At 37.8% G+C, this 14,221-nt stretch overlaps 1 protein-coding gene across 5 annotated transcripts in view; it reads right to left on the bottom strand.

Annotated features, from left to right (window-relative positions):
* ENPP3 (ectonucleotide pyrophosphatase/phosphodiesterase 3) overlaps nt 1–14,221 on the bottom strand; it is an 89,882-nt gene that overhangs the window by 25,905 nt on the left and 49,756 nt on the right. For all 5 annotated transcript variants that reach the window (XM_019831231.3, XM_045058048.1, XM_045058049.1 and 2 more), the window contains 5 exons: nt 10,887–10,995; nt 9,703–9,831; nt 8,928–8,959; nt 6,207–6,334; nt 345–411 (listed from right to left, as the gene is read on the bottom strand). In XM_019831231.3, coding sequence (XP_019686790.2) covers nt 345–411; nt 6,207–6,334; nt 8,928–8,959; nt 9,703–9,831; nt 10,887–10,995 — 465 coding nt within the window. The remainder of the gene's footprint in view (nt 1–344; nt 412–6,206; nt 6,335–8,927; nt 8,960–9,702; nt 9,832–10,886; nt 10,996–14,221) is intronic.

The following is a 14,221-nucleotide window of genomic DNA, read 5'->3' as shown; positions in this document are numbered from 1 at the left end:
CACCTTCTTCAAGTCTCTGTTCAAATGTCATCTCAATGAATCTTACCCTCTCCACTTTATGTAAAGTTGCATACTGCCCCCATGATACCCTGGGACATGCCCAATTTCCACCTACTCTGTGTTACCTTTATTTCCCATGGCATTTATCCCCTAACATACCAAATAATGTATTTCCTTATTATGCTAATTGTCTATATCCCTCTGTTAGAATGAAAGCTTCATGAGGGCAGGGATCCTTATCTGTGTTGTTCACAGGTGTATTCAAGGGCCCTAAAGACTGCCTATGACAAAGTAGGCGCTCAATAAATATTTGTTAACAAAAATAAAATAAAGCAGTAAGTTACCTCCATGCTCTTAAACTCATTGTTATAACCGTGGTTGCCTCCTCCACAGGATGAATATGCTTTACTCCTTTAAAGAAATGATATTACATTGCAATTAATACATTAATATGAGACCTTATTGTAAACTGACCTTTAACGGATTTTTATGCAGCTTATGCTTTTATATAAGTAAATTTTCTGTCAACAACAGCATAAATATAGTTATTTTCATGCTCAAGTTCATAACCACAGAGGAACAAACAGAATGGTAGCAGAATGGTGGCAGGAAGGAGAATTCCAGAACCAGAAGTAGAATTCAAAAGCCTTTGACTCTTAGACATTGACAAGATAACAAAGGCATAGGTTAAAAAAAAAAATTGAATATAACTTCATGTCAGCTCTATGTCAATAAAAATCTATTTATTAATTTAAAAATGTAAAAAATTGTCTTCAAGCTTATCTGTATCTTTACACATTAATGTCTGTGTGGTTAAGAATAGTTTAATTAGGGGCGCCTGGGTGGCTCAGTCGGTTGAGCGGCCGGCTTCAGCTCAGGTCATGATCTCACGGCTAGTGAGTTCGAGCCCCGTGTCGGGCTCTATGCTGACAGCTTAGAGCCTGGAGCCTGTTTCAGATTCTGTGTCTCCCTCTCTCTGACCCTCCCCCGTTCATGCTCTGTCTCTCTCTGTCTCAAAAATAAATAAACGTTAAAAAAAATTAAAAAAAAAGTTTACAAAAAAGAACAGTTTAATTAATATACTACTTTAAGCATTTCAGTGCTTTAGAAATAAGTCTTTGAAACTGGGAAAAATATTGATTCCTATTTTACAGTAGAGATATGTAGGGAAATAATGTAAAAGTATAAAGAATACTGAAGGAAAGTTCATTATAACACTCGGTAAGAAGAAGCTAGTACATTCTTGTAAATTCAGAACTTATTTTTAACTTTTGGGCTTTTCTTCTATAGGCTGTTGTGTTCTGTTACTTGAATGACTTTTCAAATTTAATTTGCCTTTTACCCACCTTCTCCTATTTTAGTATTTGAATTGAGCAATTTTAGCAGTCCAAACTGGCAATAAATAAACCTAGATTTTTTTTTAAACAACAATGCCATACTGGTTCAAATTAGGTCTCTGATGGAAAAAGAGACTCTTATTCCCTAAGAGATTTGTCTCATTTGCTTTCCCACCCCCTACCTCCAACTCCTCGGGGAAAACACACACACACAATGTTTTTGTTTTTATGTTGCAGGCAGGACTTTAGTGTCCTAAAAGATCAGCTTCTAAAACATTCATAACTGAGTCTCAGCTTAAATAAAAACAAATCACAAAATAAAAAATAAATCATCACACTGAGCAGGCTACACTCAGCTACACTCAACACTACCCAATAGAGGGAAGAAAGGAGAGGCTAAGTATTGACTTACTAGCTGGAATGGGGAAAGAAAGGGAGTCCTATTTATAAGGCGTTTAAATTCAATTACCCTAAGATGCCAGCTCATTACCTTAGTTAATTCCAATAAAATGTGGGGCTTAAGGTAAGAGTTGTTTTAAAAATATTTTTATCCTTCTTGCATACATATTTGCTTCCTTCAAGATTACTGGAACTAGGGTGCCTGAGTGGCTCAGTCAGCTGGGTGTCCAACTTCGGCTTAGGTCATGATCTGCCCGTTCGTGGGTTCAAGCCCCATGTTAGGCTCTGAGCTGTCAGAACCTGCTTCAGATTCTGTGTCTCCCTCTCTCTCTTCCCCTCCTCTGTTGTGTTCTCTCTCTCTCTCTCTCTCTCTCTCTCTCTCTCTCTCTCAAAAATAAATAAATAAACATTAAAAAAAGATTACCGTAACCATTTGGGGATAATTCAGTTTTAAATTCTGTGTGGGAGGCTAGAGTATTCATTAATGAAAGAACAAAAAGGTCTTTAGAACCAAGTCATTGGTAAAATTCTCTGAAATTTGGTCTGTTATATATCTCTCTATTTTCAGAAATATCTCTTTTTACAATATTTTCAACTCCTAACCCAACTCAATCAGAAAACTTTAGTCAATATTGCAAAGCTTTATTCAGAAGTAAAAGATAAAAATTAGTGTTTGAAAAAGCTCTATTTTCTCTTCTCAAGTGAAAATGTTACAAATTTGCTCTTCTAACTGCTCGTGTTTATGCTCTCCAGCCATTAATTTGGCTCTGGAAATCCATATGGAAAAATGGAAGCTGCCATTTGGAAAAGATGAGTTGATTTTATCTGTCATGATTTAGCTCAACTTCCAAGTACCATATGAAATCTTCTGGAACAAACTCTCTTTTATCTTCTCCATGTCTAATTCATAAAGTCAAAATCAAGGCCAGTGTCTCTGCCACAGTCGGGTAATGACACAGATGGGAGACGAGTAAGACTTCTTTCCTGACCTCCCCCCGCCCCTCCAGGCAGTTGCCAAGTATCTGCCTGTGTAGTACCTTTCACATCTTCCCTTGCTTTCCTACTCTGCCACCATTCTAAGCTAGACCCTTATTACTTCTGACCTGCATGAAGTTCCTAATTGGTTATCCTGACTCTGAACTTCAGAATCTTCCCACATAAAACACACACACACACACACGCACACACATGCACACACGCACACACGCACATGCACACACACACCTAATCACATTGAACACGGTGAGCTCTCAGAAATGCAAATCCACACAACCACATATTCACCTGCAGCCACCTTGTATCTACCAATGGTCTATTTTCTTCCCAGGCAAAGTCACACTTTTCAGTCATGACAGGTAAGGTCTGTCAGGCGGAGAGTGGCTTCATTTACCTGGTGCTCTGGCAACACAGAACCAGTGCAATCGAGGGCATCTAGCCCATCTGCCTGCAGACCTTCCCTTGCCTCCAGAGCAGCTGCTGGCTTTAAAAAGGTGCCCCATTGCTCTGGACACAATATTTAGAGAAAGAAGCACCCCTGAGAAGACACAGGCTGGCAGTACTCAAGGCTTGGCAAGAATATGGATGCCTTCCAGCAAAAGAAAAGTAGTCCATGGCCTCCTGCAGACAGGCCCCCCATCAGGGCTCAGTGAGCTGAGCAAGGGTTACTTTTCCACTGCCTCTCATCTTCTTGTCTGGGTGCCTCTGTACAACGCACAGACTGCCCAACAGCCTGGGGCAGACCTGTTGTATGTGATGGCATTTAGCCGATCTCATCCTTAATTTTCAAAGCCCAGAGCAGGAATCACACCTACCAGGAAGCATCCTCTGGATGTTCTGTGACATCCACATCTAGTCTGTGTAATCACTCTTATTGTTTCCTTGTACCTTGCACTTGATCCTAGTGTGGCCATTGTTATACCTGATTATAATTGTTGTCTTCCTCCCTGCCTGGGCAAAGATCCTTAGGGTGAGGACTGGGTCTATCCCCATTTCGTAGAAACGTGCCTGGAAAGTATTTGTCACTTTCCAATCATAAAATAAAAAGCTATTATTCATGTTCTCTAAGGGGGCAATACTTCAGCTGTAGTTTCAAATAATTGGGTTTCCCCAAATTAGTGAAATCCAACACGTTTTAGGCAAAATGAGGATAGTGATGATGATGATGATGATAGGTTGTACTAAATGACAAAGTTTGCTATAACTCTGGGAAGGGAATACAATCTAGTTATCAAACATTTGACACTATAACTAAAGACAACATACTTTGCCATAGAAACTAGGTAGCCTGACGCTCATGTGTTAAGAATTGGAGGTAGGGTGACTTAACCAGATGAGAACTTGGTTGCTCTGGTTAGGGCTATAATCAACATTTCTTTTGAGGTAAGTCAGTTTCCTTTAACATCAAGAGAATAATAAAACCAGGCTAATCTTGTGTTACAGATGATGAAAATGAAGCCCCAAGACATTAATTTGTTTACATTTCCCCCACGCTAGGCGTGAAGGCGGGTCTGGAACTCAGCCTGCTGCTCTTTTTTTTATTTTTTTTATTTTTTTATTTTTATTTTTTTAAAATTTTTTTTTCAACGTTTATTTTTATTTTTGGGACAGAGAGAGACAGAGCATGAATGGGGGAGGGGCAGAGAGAGAGGGAGACACAGAATCGGAAACAGTCTCCAGGCTCCGAGCCATCAGCCCAGAGCCTGACGCGGGGCTGGAACTCACAGACCGCGAGATGGTGACCTGGCTGAAGTCGGACGCCCAACCGACTGCACCACCCAGGCGCCCCAGCCTGCTGCTCTTTTTACATCTCACTGCTAGCTATTAAATATAAAAAGCTCATAATTTGAGACTGGGTGTTATGTAATACCCAGAGGTACCCTGGCAGCTGGACTCTCCTTCTATAACCCACAGGGCATGTTACAGGATGGATGGGCCCTTTCTTGTTTCGTACCAGTGGCCTCCTAACTTCTTTGATCTCATACTCTCAACAGTAAGTATTTGGAGAATTTACCCACATTTGGGACTATATCTGCTTACATATTACCCACATACATTATTTAAAACCCGATATACTTAATATAAGTAAAGCTTAGTCTTTTAAAATCTCCTGGAGAATGCTATGTTGAGCCACACAGCATATAGCCAAGGACCTTCACAAAGGGTTATGAAACTTCTTATCCCAAGAAGAGAGGCCAGTGCCATCTAGTGGCCAGATGTGAACATGCACACTCTCTGGCCTCGCGGTGTATTGCTTGGGTTTCCTGGTTACCTCACAGAACAGGCTCTCCCAACTCCCTCATCTTTTTTGTCTCCTCTTTATTAAATATATCTTCCAGTATCTGTAATCCCATTGTCCTCTGTATCCCCCGACATGACGTAGCATGCAAATAAGGCCAGAAAACAATGTGACCCTGATTCCATTTAAAACCACTTACGCACAGGGAAAAAAAAAAAAAAAAAAAAACAAAACACTGGAATAAAATACACACACACACACAAAAAGGAAATATTAGCTAAACTATCAGAAAGTGTATATTTTTTGGTTTTCTGGCTTATTATTAGTCTTCTTCATTTGACAAGGAAGGCAGGAATCCTGTCTGTATCCCAAATGCCTGGAACAAAGCCTGGCATACACAATAACAAGCATCAATAAAATGTTGTGAAACCAACGAATTCATTGGTTATCTTGGGATGAAGCGATCCAGAATGGTTTTTATCTTCCCTAAATGCAATTGTAACTTGCAGATGCTCAACAATCAACATGGATTAGAACTAGAAAAAAAAAAATGTTCACCTAATTGGTTAGCTTAGCCACAATGTGCTCTTTCCTAAAAACCACAAAGATGACAAAGATTTCAATGACCTATCTAATCAATTACTTACTGCCAACCTGGAAGACAACTGATGTCATCTTTACATCCTGTCAACTACCTGAAAAAAGATCTAACTGGGGGTTAAGAATGTGCTGGTACTTGTGGTTTCTGGAATGGCCAATAAACAGTGCTAACCTTCTTCCTTCTGTGCATCTATATTGTGAGGATCACGATGCTAAGATTGGCCCCTAATATTTCAAATGCAGAAATGCTAGGTAGCATATAGAAAGTCAAGGATTGAGGCACCTGGATGGCTCAGTTGGTTGAGCGTCTGAGTCTTGATTTCAGCTGAGGGCATGGTCTCGCTGTTCGTGAGATCAAGCAAGCCCCAGGTTGGGCTCTGCGCTGGCAGTGTGGAGCCTGCTTGGGATACTCTCTCTCCCTTTCTCTCTGCCCCTCCCCTGCTCAAGTGCACCAAACGCTCACTCTCTCTCTCTCAAGAGAAATAAACTTAAAAAGATACATATTGAAAAAAGTCAAGGAAATACCAATGTTCACGAAAAGTTGCATGATCATAATAGACCGGTAAAATTAAGGCAATTTATAATGAAAGATGGTGGTTAAAAGTATTATGAAACAAGTAAATAGATGCACATACCTCACAGCCAGCCACTGTCGGTCCACCAAAAGATGAACTTTGTCAATTCTGACATTTTTGGCAAAGTGTAGTCGTTTTGGCAAATCAGGAGTCAAATAGGGTTTGAAATGCTGATCAGGTTTTCGGCACTAAATAATAGGTAGATTATTTGTTTGTGTAAGTTATAAAATATGCAAGCTAATTTAACAATTTCATTTGCTAAGACAATTAAGCGCTCTTTAAAAAGTAAGAAGATTTAAGCATGGCTAATAAAATAAGGCTATTAACCCTATTCTCAGTGTGGCCAAATTCCCCAATTAGGTTGCTTTTATTGTTGCAACAATACTTAAATTGCAATTAAAATATATGATTTAAATTATGATTTGGTGTCTGATGTTCTAGGTTTTTATATCTTTAGCCACCATAACCCTCCCCTCCTTTTTTGACAGACAATAGATATGTCTGGATTTCAAGTGGCAATTACAATTTCTGAATTTAAATTATGTATGCATATTATATAACACATTAGTAGATATCAGTAAAAATTTTAAAAACCAATTTAATTGCACCGAAATCCTTTTACAGTCGATTCAATTTACCCTTGAAATACATTTGCTTAATTCTCAAGTCAAGTCAAAACCTAGTACAGGCTCCTTATTTGTGAACAATTCATGGATTTCTCACAAACTGGAGTGAAATTTTGTGTCTTTCATAATTACTGCTGTCACTAGACGGCATATTTTAAAACTGTGTAAAGATGCAACTCAGTCATCTAAAAAAAGAAGTGAGGAAATGAGAAACAGAACTACAAAGGAATTTTTTCTCCCTCGTGAACTTTTTTTGAGAAACAAGAGGAAAAAAATACAGGTAAGCATATGGGAAAATAATTTTTTTCTACTTTCTCATTTTCTTATTTATTTTAAGCCTTGATAATCACACAAATATTTTAAGTCTGTGTCATTGCTGTTTTGGGCTCAATTTATATAAGAAGAAAGATACTATGAAATTGAAAAAAAAATTTAAAAGGAAGTATGGACAACAGAGCAAGGAGAGTAACAGAATGAAAAGGGGAAGAGAAATTATTTATTGCACAGATATTTCGGCCAGTTTTTCTTTGCTTATTTTGGTATCTCTACCGGGCTTCTTTTTCTTTTTAATTTATCATTACTTCCTGTTGAAGTCAATATTTTTGTAACATCCAGGCAAGTACATGATGGCAGCAGTTGGTTATGAAGCTTCGTCAAAGATACAAAGAACTAGAATGTGCCCTTGAGGACCACAGATCATCTGACAAGTCACACTTTCCTAGCTGGTGTGTAGCCAGAGTAAATCCAGAGGAAAGTGGAGGCACACTGCCAATTTCCGAAGCAGGACGGGGTTATACTTTGCATTTGAGAATTTAGGATGAAGACCTTAGAGTTGGGAAGACTGTGGTCATTTTATCTAAGAACAAGGATGCCATTGTCTGTCACGCAACCAGAATGTTGTTGAACTTAAAGAGTCATCCGTTCATGTTTGATTACGTTTGTCTAATATAAGCTCAAAACAGGCCAACGGGGAATACTGTACCCCCACATGGAAAATTTCCTGGGAATAATGGACTATTCAGGAAATGATGGTCCATTTCTTTGGGGTTCTATAGCTCTAGGCCCAGTCTTTATTTGTGATACCATTAATGGTTTCCAAAGCCCGTGGTATCCAATCCTCCTCCACTACAGGATTATTAGAGATTTTCCCTTCCTCAGCAACAGGGCTTCTGCTATATGGCTCGTGAGGTGATGGGGAAAAGGACAACAATATGTGGTTTTAGAGAGTCCATCTGTTGAAAATTCTGAAGTACCCATCCAATCAGCATGAACACACTGCCTGTATGCCCTTCGCCAGCAGAGGGAGACATTGTCCACCATGTTTACTCATGACCAAAATATCAAAGTATAAGAGAAAAAAGAAGTGATTAACACTCTAAAGAATTGCTGCTCTAATGGTCATTTCTGCATCAGACTTGCAGTGGGTCCTAGGTGACAGTAACATTCTTCATGCGGTGTTTTCTTACCTTCAATCATTCCCAGTTCATCCTAACAGTTTTCTTCTATAATTGCACATGACCTATATACTTAAATAAACCTAGCTCCACCCCAAGCAATGATAAACTCATGAATTCCATATAATAGATAATACGCTTGTGAATATACCTTAAATACAGAAGTATTAAAACTACATGCAAGAACATTTCAGGTCTCTCTAGGAGTAGGGAATTCTACTCTGAAAAGCCCAGTTTGCTTTATGATCTGTATCTCAAATTTGCCCCACTAAGTTTACTCACAACCTGGAATGTGGGAACCAGTCAAAAGAAATTGGAATTAGACTTAGAGGGTAAAGACATGATTTTTCTGACCTCTATGAAAAGATGTGTAAGAGTTCATGATTCACTATTTTCTTATGTTAAGTCACACAACACATGTGACTGGCATGGCCCTTTTGAATGGGACAGCAACCCACTCAGTAAAAGCCAGGAGTCAGGGCCACTGTTGTCACAAACTAATCTCTAGTGGTAGCGACTGTAAATGAAAACACCTAAGACAAAAGCAGCTGATCTGCAGGTAAAATACTATCAACGGAGGGTTTAAGAAATAAATTTCAAGTGGATTGGACTCAGAAATATGGAACATAAATTTCCTCAAATCCAGATTTTAAGGACATTATATTAACTTAGATATATGTATTAGGACACTGTATACTTACACTGAGGTTCCTAACAATTTCTTCAGAATTAACTGTTTCAAAAGAAAAAAATAAATAAATAAACCACATTACAAATGTGAACATATCAGATGAATTTCACACATACATTTATTAATGACAATGACCTGGTAAAATTAATAAGAAATTCTTTTAAAATTTATTGATTTGTTTTGAGAGAGAGAGAGAGAGAGAGAAAGGGAGCATGAACCAGGGAGAGGCAGAGAGAGGAGAGAGAAAAGTCCCAAGCTCCAGGCTCCATCTCACAAACTGAGATCATGACCTGAGCCAAGATCAAGAGTCAGACACATAACAGGCTGAGCCACCCAGGTGTCCCTAAATAGGAAATTATTTTCAGCAAAGAATTATTTTAGAATTTAACGTATAAGTAGAATATGTTTTAACCTAATGATTAAGTAGAATATATTAATATTTTTGTAATATTAATGTTTAATTGATGTTTTAATTATAACCTAATAATTACGTGGAAATATCAATATTTTATTAATAGTAACATTTGATTGTATTAATTAATATTTTATTGGTATTAATATAGTTAAGTAGAGTATACTTTTACCTAACGATATTTGATATTACCATAGACTTTATAGGCTGATGATATTTAAACAAGGACGGGGATTTCTTATTTGCTTCTGTGTGGTCTTCCCAAGAAGACAGAAGAGGGGGCCTGGCAATCCCTATATCCTCAGAATCAGGAAGTTATGGTTACACACTTTCAATTTTACCCCGTTTTTCACATGGGTGTCTTCATACTTACAAGTGTAAAAGTCCTGAGGTATATTACGAGACCTGATACGAGGGGCAGGCCCTTCATACATGTAGAAGTTTATTCGATGAAAATAATTAGTCATATATTCCATCTTGTCACAGTAAGTCTTATCCATTCCTGAATTAAAAAAAAAAAATCCACTGAATGCATATAGATGGTAACAATTAGTTGTCTTTCGTGATGTCAAATCAGAGATATTTTATGTGGCAGATCTCAAACTAAGTTTCACTGAGAATCTATATTAATTTAACCTATTATTTCACTCTAAATGGCAGATCTTAAAAATCCTGGCAGTGGAGGAGAAGGGTTGCATTGATCAGAGAAGAATAAACAAGAATTATAAACAGATCATTTGCTCAACATAAATCAATTAATTTCAAAGAAGAAAATCCTCTGTAGAAAGCTCATTAGATCTTAGATGTATTATTTAACTTTATATAAGTAGCATGTGCTTAAAAAAAAGATTTGGTAGTTAAAACCTCTTCTATTTGTAGATTCTTCAGACTGCCCTTAAATTTTTATTTTCATATTTATTTATAAATTTATTCCATGTTTTATAATATCTTTTATCAAAATGCACATTAAAATGGTTCCCTTTAATTTTGAAACAATAGGTCAATGTGTTAAGAAAACATTTCAGAAATTTTTAAATAAATTACTGTTTCTCATTATCTTGATGTCCTAAAATAAAAACAAGAGTTCTGTAGGCATGGTCCTTTTCCTCCTCTCTTCCTTGACTGGTTCCTTTAAAGCCTTTGGAGCTTAGCTTGACTAATGTAGAAAGTATCACCCCATCTAGAAAAGGCCTATTTCTGCTTTACATACCTCCAAACACACCGTATCTAGGAAAGCACTTGACATTGAGTAGGCACTCAAAAAATATTTGGTTGACTAACAACCCAACCATATCTCTGTTAAGTACTATGACCTCCATTTTCACAAAAAAGTAAGTATAAGGATGGGTTTTCTTAATGAATGTTAAAATAATTAAAGTAGAAATTTTAGTTTTCGTATTGTATTCATCACAGCCTACCACAAAACGTATTCTTTGCTTGTTCGAGAACCTTTAGGTCTAGAAGTATAGACTTTAAAATATCACTATGCTTTTTGCATGCTCCTTGAAGTGAGAAGATATCATCAATGATAAAATATAATTTTTTAAAAAAGCATACCATGGTCGGCCAAAAGGATTATATTGACACAATTGTCTAAGTTCCGCTGTTTTAGGCCTTCCATCAACATTCCAAAAGTCTTATCTACCAACTGTAAGGCTTGAATTACCTGAGGGAAAAAAAAATGGAGTTAAGACTGTCTTCATAAATTAAAATTTAATTGATGAAATCATTATCCAATGGAGTGAGTATAAACTAAACACATTTCCTTCTCTGAAATTTCTGGATTTTGAAATAGGACATCAGAGCCCAGCACTGTGCTACCACATTTACCAAATACCAATTCCCTGAATTTCTATAAGCAAATAAAAGTAAACCATGTTTTCCACAAAGGAATATAGATTACTGTCCAATTAGTATCTGAGAAAAATGTTCTGCCTCAACAAATATTCAGCTGCAAAGGCTTTCATCATAATACCCAATGCTGGAGAGGGGAGTCCACAGACACTTCTATAGAAGTCCACATGGTTATTTGGGTGCTGAGGGATTATGTGACAATGCCTAACCAGAGCGTTAAAAAAAGGACCTACCCTATAACCTAACAATTCTATTTCTGGAAATTTGTCCTCATAAACACTTATAGTACAAATGGCTATTTACACCTAGGACTAATTCATCACTTTATTTATTTATTTATTTATTTATTTATTATTCATTCATTCATTCATTTCTAATTTCAATTTAAAATATAAAATTTCAATAAATTTCAATTTCAATATAAAAATAAATATGCCACACATGCTTACAAACATTTCAAAATGTATTTAAAAAAACCATGACATGGGGAACTGCTCATAAATACAATGCTAAACATAAAATATTAAAACTAAACTGTATGTACCCATAGATATTTCATAATCCTTTCATGTTTAAATATATTTAGCACTCCTTAGTAAACACACATGCACAGAAAACGAAAAAGAAATATATCAAGGGACTATTAACAATGGTTGTCTCTGTATAGTGAATTGGAGTTGATTTTATTTTATTGTTTATATTCTTTTGTGTTTTTAAATTTTTCTACACCTTATCAGCATAGTACATTAAACTATTTTAAGTGTGTAACTTTTTTTTAAGTTTATTTACTTTGAGAGAGAAAGAGGGAGAGAGAATGAGCAGGGAAGGGGCAGAGAGAGGGGGAGAGAAAGAATCCCAAGCAGGGAGCCTGATATGGGGCTCAATCCCACAAACTGCGAGATCATGACCTGAACCGAGATCAAGAGTCAGATGATTAACTGACTGAGCCACCCAGGTGTCCCTTAAATGAATAACTTTTAATTGACTAACTGTTCATTATTTGTTTCAGTGAAGAGGAAACTGTAATAGCAAATGGATTGGGGGAAAATGTGTAATCTCTTATAGTACTATTATAAAAATTATCACTTTTTTTATTTTTTGAGAAGGAATTTTACAAGCTAATTATTGTTAAGAGCTTTAGTACATTATCTCATGAAATTGTCATGGCAAACATGCATGGTTGGTGCTACTTCCACCATCTGGAATTTCCAGTTGGAAATACCAGGAAACTTGAGGCTTAAAAATTTTAAATAACATGTTTATGGTCCTACAGTTAACAAGGGATAGAACAGAATTGACTTCAAACCAGCTCTATCTACTGCTAAAATCCATCAACTCGGAGATAACTTTCCTGACTCTCATTCTTACGGTGACCATGCACTCTGGTGTACGAGCATGAGTTATGGTTCCCGCCCGTTGTCATGGCATAATTATGTCCCTTTTCACAGTCACCTTACTCACTCCTCCCAACTGCAGTAATAGCTCCTTCTCTGTCCTCTCCCAGCACCCTGGCATCTGTTACCATTGGACTCTCCACAGATTTGAAATCATCTGTGCGTATGTCTGCCTCCCAAGAAGAGTGTGAGCTCCTGCAGGGAAGGAACCGGGCAACCTAACTCACCACACGCTTTCCAAGCATAGGGTTTTTCACACAATATCCACTCCACAGATGGCACATATTGCTGAATGTAAAATGACTAGATGCCAGCCCCTTACTCTAACCCAGACAAAGGAAAGAAGAGAAATCCCTGTGACAGACCACAAGTGAGCATTTTGGGGGGTGGTAAGATAATAAATAGGAATAGAAATGTCTGCAGCTTTGGGGTAAACCAAGTCTGGGTAGAAAACCTTGCTTGTTTCACATGGAATCATGATCCTTCACATTCACAGTGGATATTGTGGAAACAGTAAAATCAATCCTGATAAAATGAGTTCAATGCTAAGACCCTCAAGAAACAGTTGCTTTTTGGATCCAAACATTCCCTTTTGTAAAATGAAATTCAAGACTGCAGAGGATCCTGCTAGTAGGAAGCTCTATGCAGCATGAACATAGTGGGCTTTTCAATAGGTACAACATCCTTCCTGTGTATTCTACCTCCACATGCTTTCTTGTGGGGGATAAGCTTAGGGATCCCCCGGGTTTGCACCAATGGGTTGACAAGGCATAAAGAAATACAAAGTCATGAAATGCTCACACCCGAGTTTGGGTAAACCAGATAGGCACCCCAAGAATAGGGGGTGCAGAGGCACCCCAAAGTAGAGAGGGGGTGCAGAGCCCCCAAAATAGAGAGGGAGAGGCAAAGGCCTGAAATAGAAATGGCACAAAGGTGCCCAATACATAGGTGTATGAAATAAACAAGATTAGATGTTCAGGGTCGAAGTACTATGCAGGAAAGCTGCTTTCACAGGAGGATAGGGCCAGGTTAGGTAAAAATTGGCGAACTGGACTTTGGACCCCTGTGCTGCAGGCAAAGCAGCCCAGAGCGGAGATGGTTAACAAAAGAAAAAAGATGCCTTATTAACCCTGAGGTTATTTCCCCTATCTGTCTCATCCCCTAGGCTGGCAAAGATAAACAGAGGTGCTGCCTCATGTCCCCTGCCACCAACCTTACTCCCGACTGCCCAGCGCCCAGATTTTGTCTTATATTGACCCAACCCCCCAAACACTGTATATCTTCAAAAATCCCCTTTTCCCTCACGCCCCAAGTTAATGTTACCAGTTTCTTTGTCTCTTTGTATACATCCATCACTTTTGTAAGCCTTGTGAGCTGAATAAATACAGGGCAAGGACCCTTATTCTGGGCTCTTGTCTTTTCCCGAACACTAGCCATCTCTCGCTTTCAATCCTGCATCCCGCTCTTTTACTAGACAAGAGAGAACTTTAGACCCAAAGTCTATGACACTTTCTCAAAAGTGGAGGTCCTCAGTGCTGTAGAATCATTCTACCATGTACATGAGCATTATCAAGAATTAAGTCGATCTGTTGTTCACTTCAATTTTCTTTCCAAATTGAATTTTTCTTCCTAACTTTTCTTTCC

Source organism: Felis catus, chromosome B2 (assembly GCF_018350175.1).
Source record: "Felis catus isolate Fca126 chromosome B2, F.catus_Fca126_mat1.0, whole genome shotgun sequence".
Classification (NCBI taxonomy): Eukaryota; Metazoa; Chordata; class Mammalia; order Carnivora; family Felidae; genus Felis; species Felis catus.
The sequence above is the reverse complement of the archived record's forward strand: the minus strand, read 5'-3'. Positions and strand labels throughout refer to the sequence as shown.